This window comes from Manihot esculenta, chromosome 1 (assembly GCF_001659605.2).
Source record: "Manihot esculenta cultivar AM560-2 chromosome 1, M.esculenta_v8, whole genome shotgun sequence".
Classification (NCBI taxonomy): domain Eukaryota; kingdom Viridiplantae; phylum Streptophyta; class Magnoliopsida; order Malpighiales; family Euphorbiaceae; genus Manihot; species Manihot esculenta.
In genome coordinates this window covers 2,201,430-2,217,725 of record NC_035161.2, presented here as the reverse complement: position 1 = coordinate 2,217,725, position 16,296 = coordinate 2,201,430, and the positions used below count along the sequence as shown (strand labels likewise).

Here is a 16,296-nt window from a genome sequence, read left to right as displayed (position 1 = left end):
TATTAATTTAAGATAATTTTAATATATTTGTAGAGATAGTGATGTCGCTTGAATAAAATCGTTTTGACCATTTGATTGAATGATAATCTACAAAAGAAAAAGTATAAGGTGGTTGATGTCTTGCTGACAACTATTTCAATGCTCAAGTGAATAAATTACTTATATGCCGAGCGTAATACTCAATATAAGGTAGCTTCATTAATCTGACATCTCATATGCCGAACCCTTTAGGTTTCGACACTAGGTGGTCAATTCCTTGGGTTTCGAAACTAGATATTGAAACTCTAGGGGTATTGTCTAAAAACCTTTTATTGTTAACCGTGAAGCGAGTTTTTTAATTTCTGGTACGTTATTTTGGTATTTGGGTTATATTATTAGTCCCCAATTTCATGTGCAAATCATTAGGTTCACTTTTTTCTTTGATGTAATTATCGCCTCTTTTTAAAAAAATTTTAATAGTAAATTGCATTTCATGTTATCATTGATGAACTTGTCGTCTTGTGGAAATTTGGACAACAAATTGCATTTTAGGTTTTGCTTGACAAATTTGTCGCTTTATGAAATTCTTGACAACGATTCACCTTAGTGGTTTTTTTTTTTTACGAACTTGTTGCCTTGGAATTCTTAGCAATAAATTGCTTTAATACTTTTCTAATGAACTTGTCGCCTTGTGGAATTCTTGGCGATGGATCGTCTTGGTGGTTCTCTTTAATGAATTTGTCATCCTATGGGATTCTTGGTGATAAATCACCTTAAAACTTCCCTGATAAACTTATCGCCTTATGAGATTGTTAATGATGAATTTGCTTTAGTGATTCCCTTTTATGCACTTATCGCCTTATGGGATTCTTGGCGATAAATTGCCTTAATACTTCCATGAAGAACTTATCGCCTTGTGAGATTTTTAGTGATGAATCGCCTTAGTAGTACTTTTTTGACAAACTTGTTGCCTTATGGGATCCTTGGCGATGAATCGCCTTAGTAACGGATCTCATTGGTGTTTCAATGCTTGGAGGAGTATGCTCAAGGCTTGAAATAAAAATCTATAATTAAGAGTTTGTATACATACTACTAATAAAATATCCTTAAGTAGGAAATGTTCCAAGTGTTGTGTTTTGTTTATCCTTACCACCGAATGTGTTGTGTTTTGTTTATCCTTGCCACCAGATCTCTTATCTTTCTCAATTGAGGTTCCTCCATTTTTTTTAGAGCTAAACTTTCTTCTCTTTCATTTCAGTTTTTATGATCTACCTCTCTCTAATCTGATATATTTTTGTGTCATTTCCATCAGCTAAAAATAATATTTTGTTGGGTTTTTAATTAAGGATTCTATGAATATAGCGTTGTGATACCTCTTCTTAATTGCTTCATAAGCACTCTCAACATCAGATTTTCAACCTGAACGGTTTCGGCATTGAATTTTTCAATGTAACTCTTGAAGGGATTCATGTTCCTCCTGTTTGACTTTTTGTAAATATGAAGATAACTTTTTCAAAGAAATGCATATAATAAACTGCTGGTTTATGAAATAAGGAGGTAAACGTTGATACCACTTTTAGGCTAAGCCAATTAGAGTGGAGGAGAAGACACAATAAAGGATGGAGTCACTAATGTTTTATATCAACATTGTAGTTTGAAAATTGACTAGATGACTTCTGGGTTCAGATGTATTGTTATACTTTTTGTAGGTTTCAAAGTTTTTTAAATTTGGGTGGAAAGAGTTCTGTTAGAATCTCAGCTAATAAGAGGGAAGCATCTCTAATGCCAAAATCGTCATCTTGGTATTCCTTATGAATCCTTCTAACTGTCTCCATAAGTTAAGCATCTAATTAAGCATGCTCTTCGATGGCAAAGGTATGCCTAAGAGTCAAACCTCTACTCTTTGTTAACTTTTCATTGTGCTATGTGCTATCAAGATCCTTGATTTCTCTCAACTTTTGGCTCTTACTAGGATTTTCTAAATTTCATGGGTGTTTGAGTTCAACTTGCATTAATCTCAATTTTACTAATAATTGCTCCCTGGTTAGGGACTCGTCAGGCTGTACATCATCTAGGTTCTAAAAAAAATTCAATAATTTTGAATAGTTCAATTATCAAAATTAAAGATAATCGATAATTCAATCAAATTATTTAATAAAAATTCAATAATTTTGAATGGTTTAATTATCAAAATTAAAGATAGTTGATAATTGAATCGGATTAAATATATCTAATAACAGATTCTTTTAATTTAATTCGATTATAGCAAACTAACACTCAGTTCAACTTAGGTAAAAAATCTCTTTCAGCAGTAGATATTGAGGTTGACCCTTGTAAACCAATAGCACGTACTAAAATTATATTATAAAATAAATAATAATCGAAAGTTATGACAATTTTTTTTAAATTATAACTATTTATTTATTTTATTAATTTATAATATGAATAATTAATCATTTAATTTATTAGCATTTTAACTATATTAAAATTTCATAAATTTTAAATAACCAAAATTTTCTATATTTAGTATTATTTTTTAATATATCAAAATATATTTTTAATATATAAATAAATTTATTATTTTGAAATTATTATTTAACAATACAAAACTTTAGATAATATATTTTACATAATATATAATATAATTTTTAAAATTCCATCTCATACTACTTTTTTTTTTTCAAAGAATATTTGCCTTATTGCCAAAGAACCCAAAGAATCAGAGTTGCAAACTGTACACGGAGCAGGTCCCATTAGGTACCAACTACAGACAACCAGGGCTACGCCCTCGAGAAACAAAAAGACACAACCTAAACCAATCTATACAAACAACCAGATCTCCCCTTACTACCGAACTGCAGAACCGACAGCAACAGTACTAGGAGCATTTGAGCTGCCTCCGCCCTCATCAGCTTCAGTTTGACACAAAGCTGAATATTTTGCACCACCATATATTTGTCGGCGCAAGATTGTTGAAAGATCACTTGATTTCTTTCCAGCCATATATAATAAACTGCAGCAGCAACGGCAACTCTGCTTACTGTGGCAAGCATCGACTTTACTGTTACCCTTCTTAGAAAACCAGCTCACTTCCCTTTCTCCGGCTGAAAATGTGCCTACTAATATCACATCTCTGCAATATGGCATTCCAAGCCACACTGGATAAAGAGGAGACAAAGAATAAGTGTTCCACAGTCTCTTCATGAGCATTGCAGATGCAACACCAAGCATCACTCACTAATCTCCATCTAGCCAATCTAGTTTTCACTGAATAGCCAGCTAGCCAATAAAGCTGTGCCTTGTGCTTGGTATCACTCTAACCCCAGATCAATTTCCACCAAAACACTTTAGCACTAGTACCTCTGAAGGCTTTCCAAGCACTTGCAATGGTTACTAATTAACTCTTAAATTATATATATATTCTCCAAATTTACCATGAAGCCACATCAGCCCATTATGATGAAATAATAAATAAGAAGATAAGGAATCAACCAAGAAAAGGATCACAAAAAGCTATTACCTTGAAAAGGTATAATCCTGCACAAAAACTGGCTATTATCTGTCAACACCAAAAACCCCTTCTCTCTTGATGACTAATTCACACGAAGAATAGGGCAAGTGAGGCGCAAAGACAACGTGAAGCCGCCTCTTTGTTTGCCCACACGGAGAACTACCTTCATCCCCATCCACCATTCCATTCTCGTCCCTCGCCAAGAAAAGCCTTGAATTCACACAACTGGCCCAGGCCAACCCCAATGCCGGACAAACCCTCCTCCCAGAAGAATACAAGCTAGCCAAATTTCCAATCCTCACCCCGTTTACGCCCTCCCCCGATCCCACAAAATCCACCACCTGGTTAGTCACCACCACTGCCAAATTAAATCTCTTCGCCAGCTCCTTCAATTTCCCAGATATTTTGAAAAAGAGCAAGGACCTCCTCCTTAGATCGCTGCTTGTATTATCGAATTCAGACCTAAAAAGCGCTGCAACTGAATCAATCACAATCAGCCTAACAGGGAAATGGGTTTTAGAATTTACCAGAAATGATTCTATCTTGGGCATTATATCGAGCAGTTGATCTGCAGAGTGTACGCTTTGTACATATATATTGTCACACGGATTATAATTATTATAGTTACTACTACAATTTGCCTCATCAATAACAGCTTGAGAGTATAAAGATTGGAAACAATGGGAGAGCTGGTGGAGGCGGCGAAAGGGAAAAGAGAATTCGGTGTGGAAGTAGAGAGCGGAAGCAGAAAGGCCGCCTAGGGAGACTGGGAGTTGAGCGCAGAGGGAAAGTTGTAGGCAGAGCTGTGTCTTGCCGGAGCCGCTTTCGGCAAAAATTTCGGTGATTGAATTGCAAGGGATGCCGCCATTAAGACAGCGGTCAAGGATGGGGCAACCAAGGGTGCATTTCTGGGAGGGGAATGGATAGTGGAGGAGATTTTCAGGCGTCATGAACGGAAAATCCTGGGGCGTTCAGATTTGGGATGCCTCTGAATGCGAGAGCCGATGAATGGTGAGGTTCGGAGCCTGACTGGGGACCGAAGGTTTTCAGCTGTGAAAGGTGGAACCTTGGAATTGGACCTGAGGTTTTTAGATTTTAGATTTAACTCCTTTGTTTTTAGAAAGTGTACAGAAGAAAAAAACCATACATTTACAATAATTCCATATTCATATCACACCTTTAAGATTTAAAGTTAAATCCAAACTTTTCTGATTTTTCACGAAAATTAAATTAAATTTAAAAAAATTAATGATAAATTGCAATAGTTTTTAAAATTTATATTATTAATAATTATATAATCTTTTAATTTAAATTTTATATTAAAATTAAATATATTTTATATTTATTATATATAATATTAAATAATTATAAATATTTATTATAAATAAATTCATATTATATGAAATATTACCTATAAATAATAGAAAAATTTCTTGAACATTGTTTTTACTGTTAATAAGTCAATTTTTTTTATCTTCAAAAATTTATTAAAATATTTTTATATTTTATTTTCATAAAAAAAATAATTTTTTTTATTTTTATTATTAAAAATATAATAAAAAATTAAATTACCTCTTTCTCCTCCTCTCCTCCTCCTTTAATTGTTTAGAAGGAGGATGAAGAATTACTTCAGAAAATAAAAAATAAAAATATTTTAATATATTTAAAAAAATAATGATATTTTAATAAATTTAATAAAAAATAATAATATTTTAATAAATTTTTAAAAAAATAATCACATTCTAATAAATTTTTGAAAATATAAAAACTCATCTAACAATAATAATATCTAAAAATTAAATAAAAATTATATTTGAAAATAAAATTAAAATTTAAAAATTTTCTTTCTCATTTTTTTATTTATTTTTAATAAAAAAAATTAAAAGTTAACAGAGGAAAAAAATATTTTAATAAATTTTTAAAAATATAAAAATCTAATTGTTACTAATAACAATATTCAAAAATTAAATAGTAAATTTATCAGAATAATATATATTAAAATATTTTATTAAATGTTTATATTTAATATTATAAATTACATATATATATTTTATATTTAAAAAACTTTACTTTTATTAATAATAATATTCTAAATAAAATGAAATATGTTTTAAATTCTAAAATTTATTTTTTTATATTTTAAGTTTTCATTATAAAAATAGAATAAATGATAAAATTAATAAAAATAATAATATTATAATAAAAATATATATTTAAAAATTATTTTATTATTCAAATAAAATTTTATAAATTATATTATAATTTATTATTAATTTAAAATTTAATTTTATTATCTATAATTTAAAGAGTTGAATATAAATATAAATTATTATAAATATTAAAATTTTTTTATTCATTATAAGAAAATATTTTTCAATTAAATAATTTATTTAATTTTAATTAAAAAATAGTAATAAAATGAATTAAATTACTGTAATATCCCTAAATTTTTAAAACATTTAATTACTAGATCATATATATATAAATTTTTTAATCATTTTAATAAAAAAAATAGTCATCTTAAATATCTATATTGTTAACATATTATTTAGTTTATAATTTTAAATATTTATATTATTTAATTTCTTAATTGAAACTAAAATATATTTACTAACGATTTTTTTATAAAGAAAAATTAAAAAATTAAATTTTATAAAATATCAAATGTTAACTTTGTAGAAGACAACTTTAGAAAATCGTTTGCCCTTTGTTTGGCAAGAAGTTTGTTAAAGTAATGGGAGACTTTTTCAAAATTTAAAAATCCTAAACATGTGATTGAGAGAGATTGTGCTTTTTTAAAGCAAGATTTCCAGAAATTTTTAAAAACTTTCATTTTCTCGCCATCTATTTGGCGGATTGAAAAGATTTTCTCATTAAAATCTTCTATTACCTTAAAAAACTTTACTTGTAAATCATATTTTAGAAAGCTTACTTTACTCTAGCTCCTCCACTTCCTCTCAGTCGGAGCTCCTTCTAAGTAAAGTGTTCTTAGCAAGTCAATATCCTGTCAAATCTCAAGCTTCAACACTAGACATATTTAGGATCTGTCTTACAAGTATCCATTAGTAACCAGACAAGCCTTACGCAAAGATACCCTATAGGCATTCAGTTTGCACAACCATGTCTCACAAAGTTGTACACGTTCTTCTTGAGACCTTGAAACATGAGGGGCAAAACTATGCCAAATGGTCACTTACACACGTTTTGGTGGAATGTATTGGACTCGTTCATCTTCACATAGATTCTGCAAGAAGCCCCATACAATCATCAAACCCCAATGATGCACAAAACATGAATCAAACAATTTGCATAAATGATTCACTATGTAAAGTTAAATAAGCATGAATGAGAGAGGAATCAATACAATAGAAGCACCAAAGTCGGTGTTTACTTATGAATCTAATCTCTCTACCTATCTGTCACCATAGAGTCATAAGAAAAATATATATACAGATTCTTTGCTGCCAAGTGGACAGCATTGTCTCATGAAACAAATGAAAGATCCACCAGTTACCATGGACCCAGTTTAAGAGATGGATTTCTACCTCCAATTGTCATGTAAAACGAAATCCTCATTCGTCATATTTAACTTGAGAGAAAAAGAGAGAGAAGGTGGTGGGGATAGAAGTTCAACCTCTTGAGAGAAATATGCAGTGATTAGCATAAACATTAAAATAAGACCAAATGGTGCAAACAAATGTGTTCTTGAATTAGCACTAAGCTTTGCTGTAGCACTGCATTCCTGTTAACCCTTGGAATTCTATGTTCCATTTGTTTACACAATATAAAGAGGCCACTAAAGGAGGTTTCAAACTTTAACAAAAATAAAAACAAACAAAAAAGAACTACCAGTAATATTGATAAGTTAGAATGACATGCACCATTCTAATTATTCTCAAAGACAATTCCTGGTCAATAAAGAACATCTAGACTGATCAATACTTATGGTTGCTCGAAAATATCATATCAGCGAGAATATGTTCACAGGAAGTGATGAGGATGGACAACTGAATATATGCTTAGCATGCAAAATTCAGTCTCAGTGCTTGGTTAATCCTCTTAAATTTAAGTGGAAAATGGTCATACTAAATCAAGTACATGATATAACTATTTCAAGTGGAAAATTGTTTTGGTACTAAGTTACATAAATTGCATGTTATATGAAATATGACTACAAACCTGCAAGTCCTCTGGCAGTGCCTCTGAGACAGCAAGAGTGTAACAACCAGGAACAAATCGTCCTGAAAGAAATTTGAAACAAAATCTGAGCAAAAAGGATTAATGGCCTAATAAAACAGAAGTGCACACAAATCCAACACATCAAAATGATACAGCATTCCAAGACAAGGAAGAGTATTCAAAGTGCTGAAGTACCAGCCCCTGATCTGGTATTAAAATATGGCTTCAGAAGTTCTAATTACCGTGCGCATATCTTTATTTTTGCATGTGACCAGACAAATGGTTGCCCTGTTCCAGATAATAGAATGCCCTAATATTTGTAGTTTGTGCCTTGTGGCACAAATAGATAGGGAAGCACAGAAGCGAGAAATACAATGAAAGTCGGACTTTGATGGCGTAGACCTATAATCAAATTCTAAATTTTCAAATTGCTATACTAGAACTAAATTGATCTCCATTAAGTATAATATTTCATACTTGAAATCAACTCAGAGGGATGTAAGGAATACTTAAACCTTGGCCTTGAGTACATTAAAATTTTTGGTACACGTGTATACTAATGTTGAATTGAAGTTTGAACAAAATCAAGTTAGCTCAAACCCATGAATTATTATTTAATATCTTAAAATTATACAGAAATTATAAGTGCTCCAACTGAACTGTCGAGCCTCTCAACTAAAGCACATAATCCTGGTGCTTGATTCAATTCAATTAAGAACAAGTTGTCACTTCTGAAACCCTAAAACAGAGTGTCAGATCCAGAATTGGAAATTAGAAGAGAAGAGATAAGAACGAGAAAGAATTGAGAGAGACTGAGACAGAATTTACAAGAGAAAGAAAAAGAATATTATTTTTTAGTTTTCAGATCTCCCTCTTGTTACAGTTATTCCTCCTTAAATGCCACTATCAATGTCCCTCCAAAACAGCAACTACACTGCTAATAATCTTACTAAAATATCTATTCATTTCCCTTCCAAATTCTTATCCCCTTCTCAGTCAACTCCCAGCTCCATTTTACACTTTATTTCAAGTGTTACACTAATGTCACACTATTCACAGCTACTTCTTCCTTCCTCAGCAACTGCTATTTTATTGGTCTAACACTTATAGTCTGAGCTGAGGGCTGCAAAGGAATGGAGTGATTATGTGTTCTAAAATGGAGAAGTTTTTTGGTCCTTCAAAGGGAGAGTGATACTTATCCAACAATTGTTGAATACCAGGTGCAGCAATACCTGAATTTGCAGTCGCAGCATTCTGAGTCACCAATTACACTGACACAAAAAAGAGGTGTTTGAAAATTTTTACCCTGCCTCTGTAACAGATGGCGATAACTGTTATAAGGAAGAAATTAGAGACTACAAGTGTCAGTCATTCCTTGCAAAGTCACCAGATTCCCATCTCTGCTGAAAGACACCTTTTCAAAATAATAGTCAAATAGTATAGGATTAAATTCTTTCATCCAATCAAACATCATGTCAGAACTTTCTAACTCCAAAATTCAAGCCAATCAAGAATTCTGACATTGAATTTTCCTATGAAACCGAGGAAAAAAGCTCACACTATGGATCCTTCTTCCATCAGCTACTGAAATAGAAATTTCAGTAGCTTTAACAAGTGGTAGCTTCAATTCCTTAGCCACTATAGCATCCACGAAACCATGGATACTCTCGCTGCCAATTAAAATGATAAGCTGCATGTTCCATGCTTGCCACAGAGAAAAAAAAGGAGAGAAGGAATAGAAGAATAGAGAAAACAAAATCTGCATTTGTATTAACTTTTGGAATATCCAATACAAGGACAAACCCTCCTATTTGTTAGTTGTAACAGAATGACTGTTCTGCCACTTCATGCCTATTACAGTCAGCTTATCTCCTTCTAGTATCCCCTATTCATAACATTTCCTACCTCTTGAAACCATTCTTGTCCTCAAGAATGAGTAGAGGAACTGACCATGCTTGTTAAATCTGACCAGCTGCCCCAATTTATGAACAGAAAATTGGAAATAGAGGCATTATTGTCACTCTTGTTTGTATTTTTCAACATTTTAATGCAGAAATTCTCCCTTGACAAGAATAGAACTTTTTCTTCTGCCTCCTCCACATTTCAAATGCATTCTCTTTGAGTATTATATGCCTACATGATCCTAGCTCAATTATACTAATCCCAAAATTCCAACACTATTTTTTGTAGCCAAAAACTTCCACATCGTCTTCTTGATTTGAAATATTCTCAATAAAAACACCATTCTTATGTTCAAACACTTCGACTACGTTCAATATCTTCTTCAGTTAGAGAACAAGACCCTACTTTTTTCTTTGGAGATGTTATAGATTATAGGAAGTAAATATATTAATATAGGAAGTAAATATTGATAGATGGGTTAGTTGTTTAATCTTAAGGATTGTATAATTATAGACTTAATTTTCTTTCCTGTTTAGATACCGTCTTTTATATATAAATAGGTTGTAATCTGTATTATGAAATACAACATCAAATATTATATTTCTATATGGTATCAGAGCCTTTCTCATAGAGATTTTTTTTCTCTTTTCTCTCTTATAAAGTTTTAAAATTTTTTTTTGAGACTTAGGGTTCTGTTCATTTGGGTTATTCACAAAGGGTAACATTTAGAGACTTAGGGCTCTGTTCATTTTGGGTTACTCATAAAGGGTAACATTTGGAGACTTAGGGCTCTATTCATTTGGGTTACTCATAAAGGGTAACATTTGGAGACTTAGGTCTATGTTCATTTGGGTTATCCATAAAGGGTAACACTTGGAGACTTAGGGCTCTGTTCATCAGGTATTGTTCATGGGAATTATTCATCAAGTATTGTTCACGGAAATTATTCATCGGGTACTGTTCATCGGGATACTGTTCACGAGTACTGTTTCTCGGGTACTATTCACGAGTACTGTTCCTCGGGTACTGTTCACGAGTCACGAGTACTATTCACGGATTCGAAATTCTATTCACAGTAAGGCGTTTTACCAAGCTGAGAAAATGTGGTCTCCAGTTCTAGTGTTGAATCTAAATGTCGAGTCATGGCAAAAACCGTTTGTGAAGTTTTGTGGGTACGTCAATTATTGAAAGAAGTTGGGTTTACAAATTCGGTATCTGTTAAGTTGTATGGGATGAGTTGATTATATATGTAACAAGTTGGATATGATTAACATTTATACTACAACTTGAGGGGGAGTGTTATAGATTATAGGAAGTAAATATATTAATATAGGAAGTAAATATTGATAGATGTGTTAGTTGCTTAATCTTAGGGATTGTATAATTATAGACTTAATTTTCTTTCCTGTTTAGATACCGTTTTTTTATATATAAATAGGTTGTAATCTTTATTATGAAATACAACATCAAATATTATATTTCTACAGGAGAAGACACCTTCTTCCAAGTGTTGCAATTAGCAAGTCTCAACCTCTTCTCCTGTTTTTCTTTGGAAATATTTCCAAGCTCCACTTCTTGATATCTTGAATTTACAATGGAAGCTCCAAAGATGATTTCATGTTCAAAACCCTGAATGTTCAAATCATTTGCACCATTGACATCATTAGGTTCTTTGCCCCAAAGAGTAACTTAGTCATTCTTAGGCAATATTTTATTAGTACCAACAGTATGCCAAGAGTTTCCAGAACTATCTTGATCCCTTCAATGGGGGTTAAAGAATTCCCTTAAAATGGGTGATAGTTCTCTACTCTCAGATTCTCCATCTTCCATTCCTCTATTTTCAGTTTTGAGCATTCCTTCTTCACTGCTACAGATTTCCTTGCACTTACCACTCATCATAATATCCATAAAAGCTAGCAATTCCTCCCTTAATCGTTGTCATTGGTGGGCTGCCTTATTTCTTCTTCCAAAGTAATCCCCATCATAATTTTCATGAAGGCTCACAATTCCTCCCTTAATGCATCATTGTCTTTGGTGGATTGCCTGATTTCCCTTTTTAGTCCATTCATCTCTTCAGCATCCTTCTGCACCTTTTCTTGGAGAATCTTCATCTGTTCTTCCAATTTGCAACCCTTACCATCATTGTACTAGCCATAATTTCAATTCCAAAGAACTGAAAATTGATTCAGTTCAAGAAACTGAAATTTCAAGGAAATAATGAAAGAATTTCAAGAAGGAATCAGAGATTTGAGGAAGAAAGGAATTTGAGGGAAAAAGAATAAGATATTTCCTTAATATTTTCTAGAATTTGTCAACTGGGACAAGAAACAGATCTGAACTAGACATGAAGCAAGAAATGGAATATAAACCCTAAAAGATAAATGTGAGGGAGAAATTAGTTGAGAAGAGAAACAGGAATATGAGGAAAAATAGAGAAGATAGAAGAAATAGAAAGAAAGAGATGAAGATACAAAGAAACAGAGGAAATATGAGAATCAGAGAGAATCAGAGAGAATTAGAGAGGGAAAATGATCAGAATCTTGATATTTCTTGAATTTCCAAGAAATTCAAGAAAAGAAAGATATTCAAGAAGGAATAGTAAAAGAATCGTAGGAAGAAGAGCTGAAGAAATTTAGATTTCAAGAAGAAGAAGAAAAGAGGACAAATTCTGCCAAGAAGAAAGCGACAAGATTTGATACAGAAAAGCAGGGAAACAGAAAAGAAGGAAATTTCAAGGAGAATGGGAAGAAGTTAGAGGGAGAGAAGGAAGAAGAAAATGAGAGAGAAGGAGAAAGAAATCTTAGAAAGAAGAGGAATAGAAAGAAAGAGATAGGAATAAGAACAGAAGAAAAACCTGGAATTTAGGCCTCCATATCGTTGGCTCTGATACCATCTGTTATGAAACCAGGTTCTTGCTTACAGAAAAGAAAAAAAATTAGGGAGGAGATAGAGAAAGGAAGGAGAGAAGGAATAGAAGAATAGTTACAAGGAATTTTGCATTTGATTTAACTTTTGGAGTATCCAACACAAGGACAACCCTCCTATTTATACTAATTCCCATTTGTTAGTTGCAACAGAATGATTGTTCTGCCACTTCATGCCTATTACAGTTAGCTTATCTCCTTCTAGTATCCCCTATTCATAACACTTGCCTCATCCAATTCATGGCATTCTTCCTGCAATTCCTCCACCTCCTACTGTTGCAATTCCTCCCCCTCCTACTGTTGCAGCAACCTACCTTCTCCATTATGATCAGGTGCAGAACTGCAGATAAGGCCATCACAGTCTTCTGTCTACATTGGTGGCCAGGATAAACCTCTCCAAAACCTAAAATGAGGCCTTGGTTGCCTTATAATGTTTTGAGTAGAGTGCAGGTTGTGCAAACAAGATGTCTGTTTCACCAAACTCTGAATTTGGCTACTAGACTGGGAAGAGTGGGTTTCAGGGTGGAATTGCTCTTTGGTAAATAAGGGAAATCTTAGTGTCGTTGGGAAGTTTTAGATGGCAGCATGGAAGAGTTAGGAAATGGATTCGGTTCACAAATGCTAGCATAAGGATGCAGGTCCCCTCCTATGGCTATTAAGGTGCTGTTTGTGAGATCCAGCAACCTCAAATGCATGAAATAGTGTTGTAAGCCTCATCATCCTCACTATAGGCCATACTTCATCTCTCAAACCCCTAGAAAAACTGGAGAGAAAGTAAGCCTCACCCATCAAGCATAACCATTTCCATTCTTATCCTTGAATCCTCAAACCTATCTTTGTACTCCTCCCAATATTTTTCTTGTCTAATCTTCATAAATTCCTCCATTACATTATCTAATGTCTGATCACAAAACCTACTTCACCGACTCTCTCAAAATCTGCCCAAGAATGTGATTCCCTTGTTCCAATTATGGAACTAAGCATCAGCTCATTCCATTAATAAAAGGCTAGCAATTTCATCCTTTGTTCTTTTGGAATCTTGTCAATCTCAAAATACATCTCATACTTTCTCAATCATGCTCAAGGTTCCTTCCCTTCAAAAGTTACCAGCTCAATCTTGGGCAAGATTCTTTGAGTCTCATCCAATTCCATTGAGGAACTAGAGAAGAGAGAAACTCCCTTGGAGCAGGCAGAATTCCTCTGCCACCAGATCCAGCAAGTCTCCCCTTCTCCTGTATTCACACTCTTGCTCATATCACTCAAAATTCCAGCTAACAGAGATTGCAAATCATCCAGGATAACAGTCCTGGAGTTAGTTGCACTTTGCTGCATCTCTGCTTTGAATTCCTCCATGGCTCAGTTAGTTTCTCCTTGAAAATTCTTTACTTGCTCCTCCAATTCTGCAACCTTCTCACCTTCCTGACTAACAACCGTTGATATGACCATATTGAAGGCATGGTTTTAAATCGCGATCCTAGCCACGTTTGCAGTCGCGGTCGGAAGCATGCCTGTAACGTAATGGTAACGGCCTAGCACTATACAAAATTTTCAAATCAATTTGCAAAGTTCATAAAATGAAACGATATTGTTAGATTTAATTTAGAACAATATATACAAATGTATAATAAATATAAATATATCAAATATAGACTATTTAACTTAAATTAAGCATCATATAGTTTAAAATAAGAAAAATCAATGCAATCTTTTTAGCTCGAGCAAACTAATAGCTTAAAATACAATTTTAACCCAAAATTAACACCTAATTCACAAAAAAATAAAAAAAAATTAAAAAAGGGAAAATATAGCAACTAAAAACAAAGATACAAAAAATTGAACTAATATTTTAGAAGAAATAAGCTCGAAAATGCAATAGTTTATAATTGATCTAAACTTGTATGAGAAATATGTAGGAAAGTTTAGAATTTGAAAGAAAAAAGAAAGAGAAAACTTGAAATATATTGCCTTTGAAGCCGCTAGAAAAGTGTGGAAATTGACAAAAATGAGAATAGAGGTAGAAGAGGAAGGATATAAAAGAATTTCAATTATTGGTAACAGTCATAACCGCTGTTACGCCTGCAGGGAGGGCCATAGCGGGTAATGGCCCTCCAAAATCCATTACATAATGGTCGTTCTTTAAAACCATGATTGCAGGTCCAACTGCAGAAATAGGAAGAGCAAAGCCCAATTGAAACAGGGCTCTGACACCAATTTCTTACTTCTGAGTTTTGATCCTAAAACAGGTTATCATATCTAGAAATTGGAAATTAGAAGAAAAAAGTTAGGAAGTGAAGAAGAATAGAGAGAAAAAATTGAGATTGAGAGGGAATTCAGAAGAGATAGAAAGAGAATATTCTCGACTAGTTTTCAGAATCGCCCTCTAGTTACAGTTATTCTCTTATTTATACTGCCACTAAAGGTTTCCCACCAAAATTGTAAAACTACTCCACTAATAACCTTATATTTATTTCCCTCCTCATTTCTTATTCCCTTCTAGTCAACTCCAAGCTCCCTTTCACTCTTTATTTCAAGTGTAACCACTATTCTCAGCCACTACTTCCCTTACTCAGCAACTAATATTTCACTATTTCCTTTCTTTCTGCTTCTCCTTCTCCTCCTATATGTGATACAAGTCAAATTTGATTATGTTTCCAGTTAAATTTGAGTAGCTCCACTCGATTACATCCTCTATTCAAGACCAGAATACAACAGTGTGCTAATATACAGGAAGTTCACATAGGCAAAAAATAAGGTAGAAAAATGAACAAGAATTAGCTAGATGCATCTCAAAGAGAGAAGGGAATGAAGGGGAAAATGTACGATAACAAGAGGTTGTAAGCAATTGAATTATTGAACATACCGATTCTCAACCAGCGAGCGGCCCAGCTTCTACTTGGGTCCATGACTGAAATTATCCTACGAAGATATGAGAAATAAGCAAAGCATTCAGTAATGGAGAAAAGCAGCAACCAAACTTTAACAATCAATTTGCTGTGACGGACTTGTTGAGCTCGGAAATTGAATGTTTTTGAAGAATATCAACTACCCACATTTGATTATCATTTCAGTTAATGCAATGCTTCGCCAGAGTGAGAGAGGAAAAAAGAAATGAATAAGAAAGAATAAGAAAATACCCATTGAAATTAGGAGTGGTGCAATCAACGACACGCTCATGATCTTCATCCATCTTAAAGAAGGGACAATTCTCGCACCCGGACTCTCTGAACTGCAACAGAAACGAAAACACTTGTTTGACATTAAAAAAGTAAACAGAAAATCTGTAATTCCTAAATCAACAATTTTGCTTAAGCTTAGAAGATAGAGAGGGAAGTTAGGAGAAAGGAAAAGAGGAAATTAACCTGATCGTAGGTTTTAACGAGGCGGCAACGAAGACAAGCCCTAAGTTCATGGCCAAAGCTGGTCGGAATTTGTGCCGGTGCGCTTCCCATCCTAGTCGTCTTCTAAGTTGTAATATTGCCCTTGCACGTCTGCCTGCATTAATAGAGATGTAAACCAGCATACCGAAATGAAATAGTCTTCGCTTGTTTCATAAAAATATTTTTTAAAAAAATATTTTTCATATATTTTAACATTTGAATTACTTGAAAATTTTGATTAATGGATATTATTTTGGTAAAAGAAAATTTTAACTCATTTTTAAAGAAAATTATTTAAAAAAATTGATAATATTGAATACTATTATATTAATTTATTAATAATTTTTACTTTTAAATTTAAATAAAATATACAACATAAGTTATTTTCTTAAAAAATATTTTTTCTTAACATATAAAATATTTT

The 16,296-nt window shown here is 32.8% G+C and overlaps 2 protein-coding genes across 2 annotated transcripts; both read right to left on the bottom strand.

Moving 5' to 3' along the window:
- Positions 1 to 2,658: 2,658 nt before the first annotated feature.
- Positions 2,659 to 4,710, bottom strand: LOC110619248 (DNA repair protein XRCC3 homolog). Its single transcript, XM_021762559.2, has one exon. It carries the CDS (start codon positions 4,438 to 4,440, stop codon positions 3,535 to 3,537), a length of 906 nt encoding a protein of 301 aa, XP_021618251.1. The 5' UTR covers positions 4,441 to 4,710; the 3' UTR covers positions 2,659 to 3,534.
- A 1,782-nt stretch (positions 4,711 to 6,492) lies between these two features.
- LOC110621236 (transcription elongation factor SPT4 homolog 2) lies at positions 6,493 to 16,015 on the bottom strand. Its single transcript, XM_021765433.1, has 5 exons — positions 15,855 to 16,015; positions 15,630 to 15,721; positions 15,356 to 15,411; positions 7,670 to 7,731; positions 6,493 to 6,734 (listed from the first exon to the last, which is right to left on the bottom strand). Exons 1-5 carry the CDS (start codon positions 15,942 to 15,944, stop codon positions 6,684 to 6,686), a joined length of 351 nt encoding a protein of 116 aa, XP_021621125.1. The 5' UTR covers positions 15,945 to 16,015; the 3' UTR covers positions 6,493 to 6,683.
- Between the last annotated feature and the right edge of the window lie 281 nt (positions 16,016 to 16,296).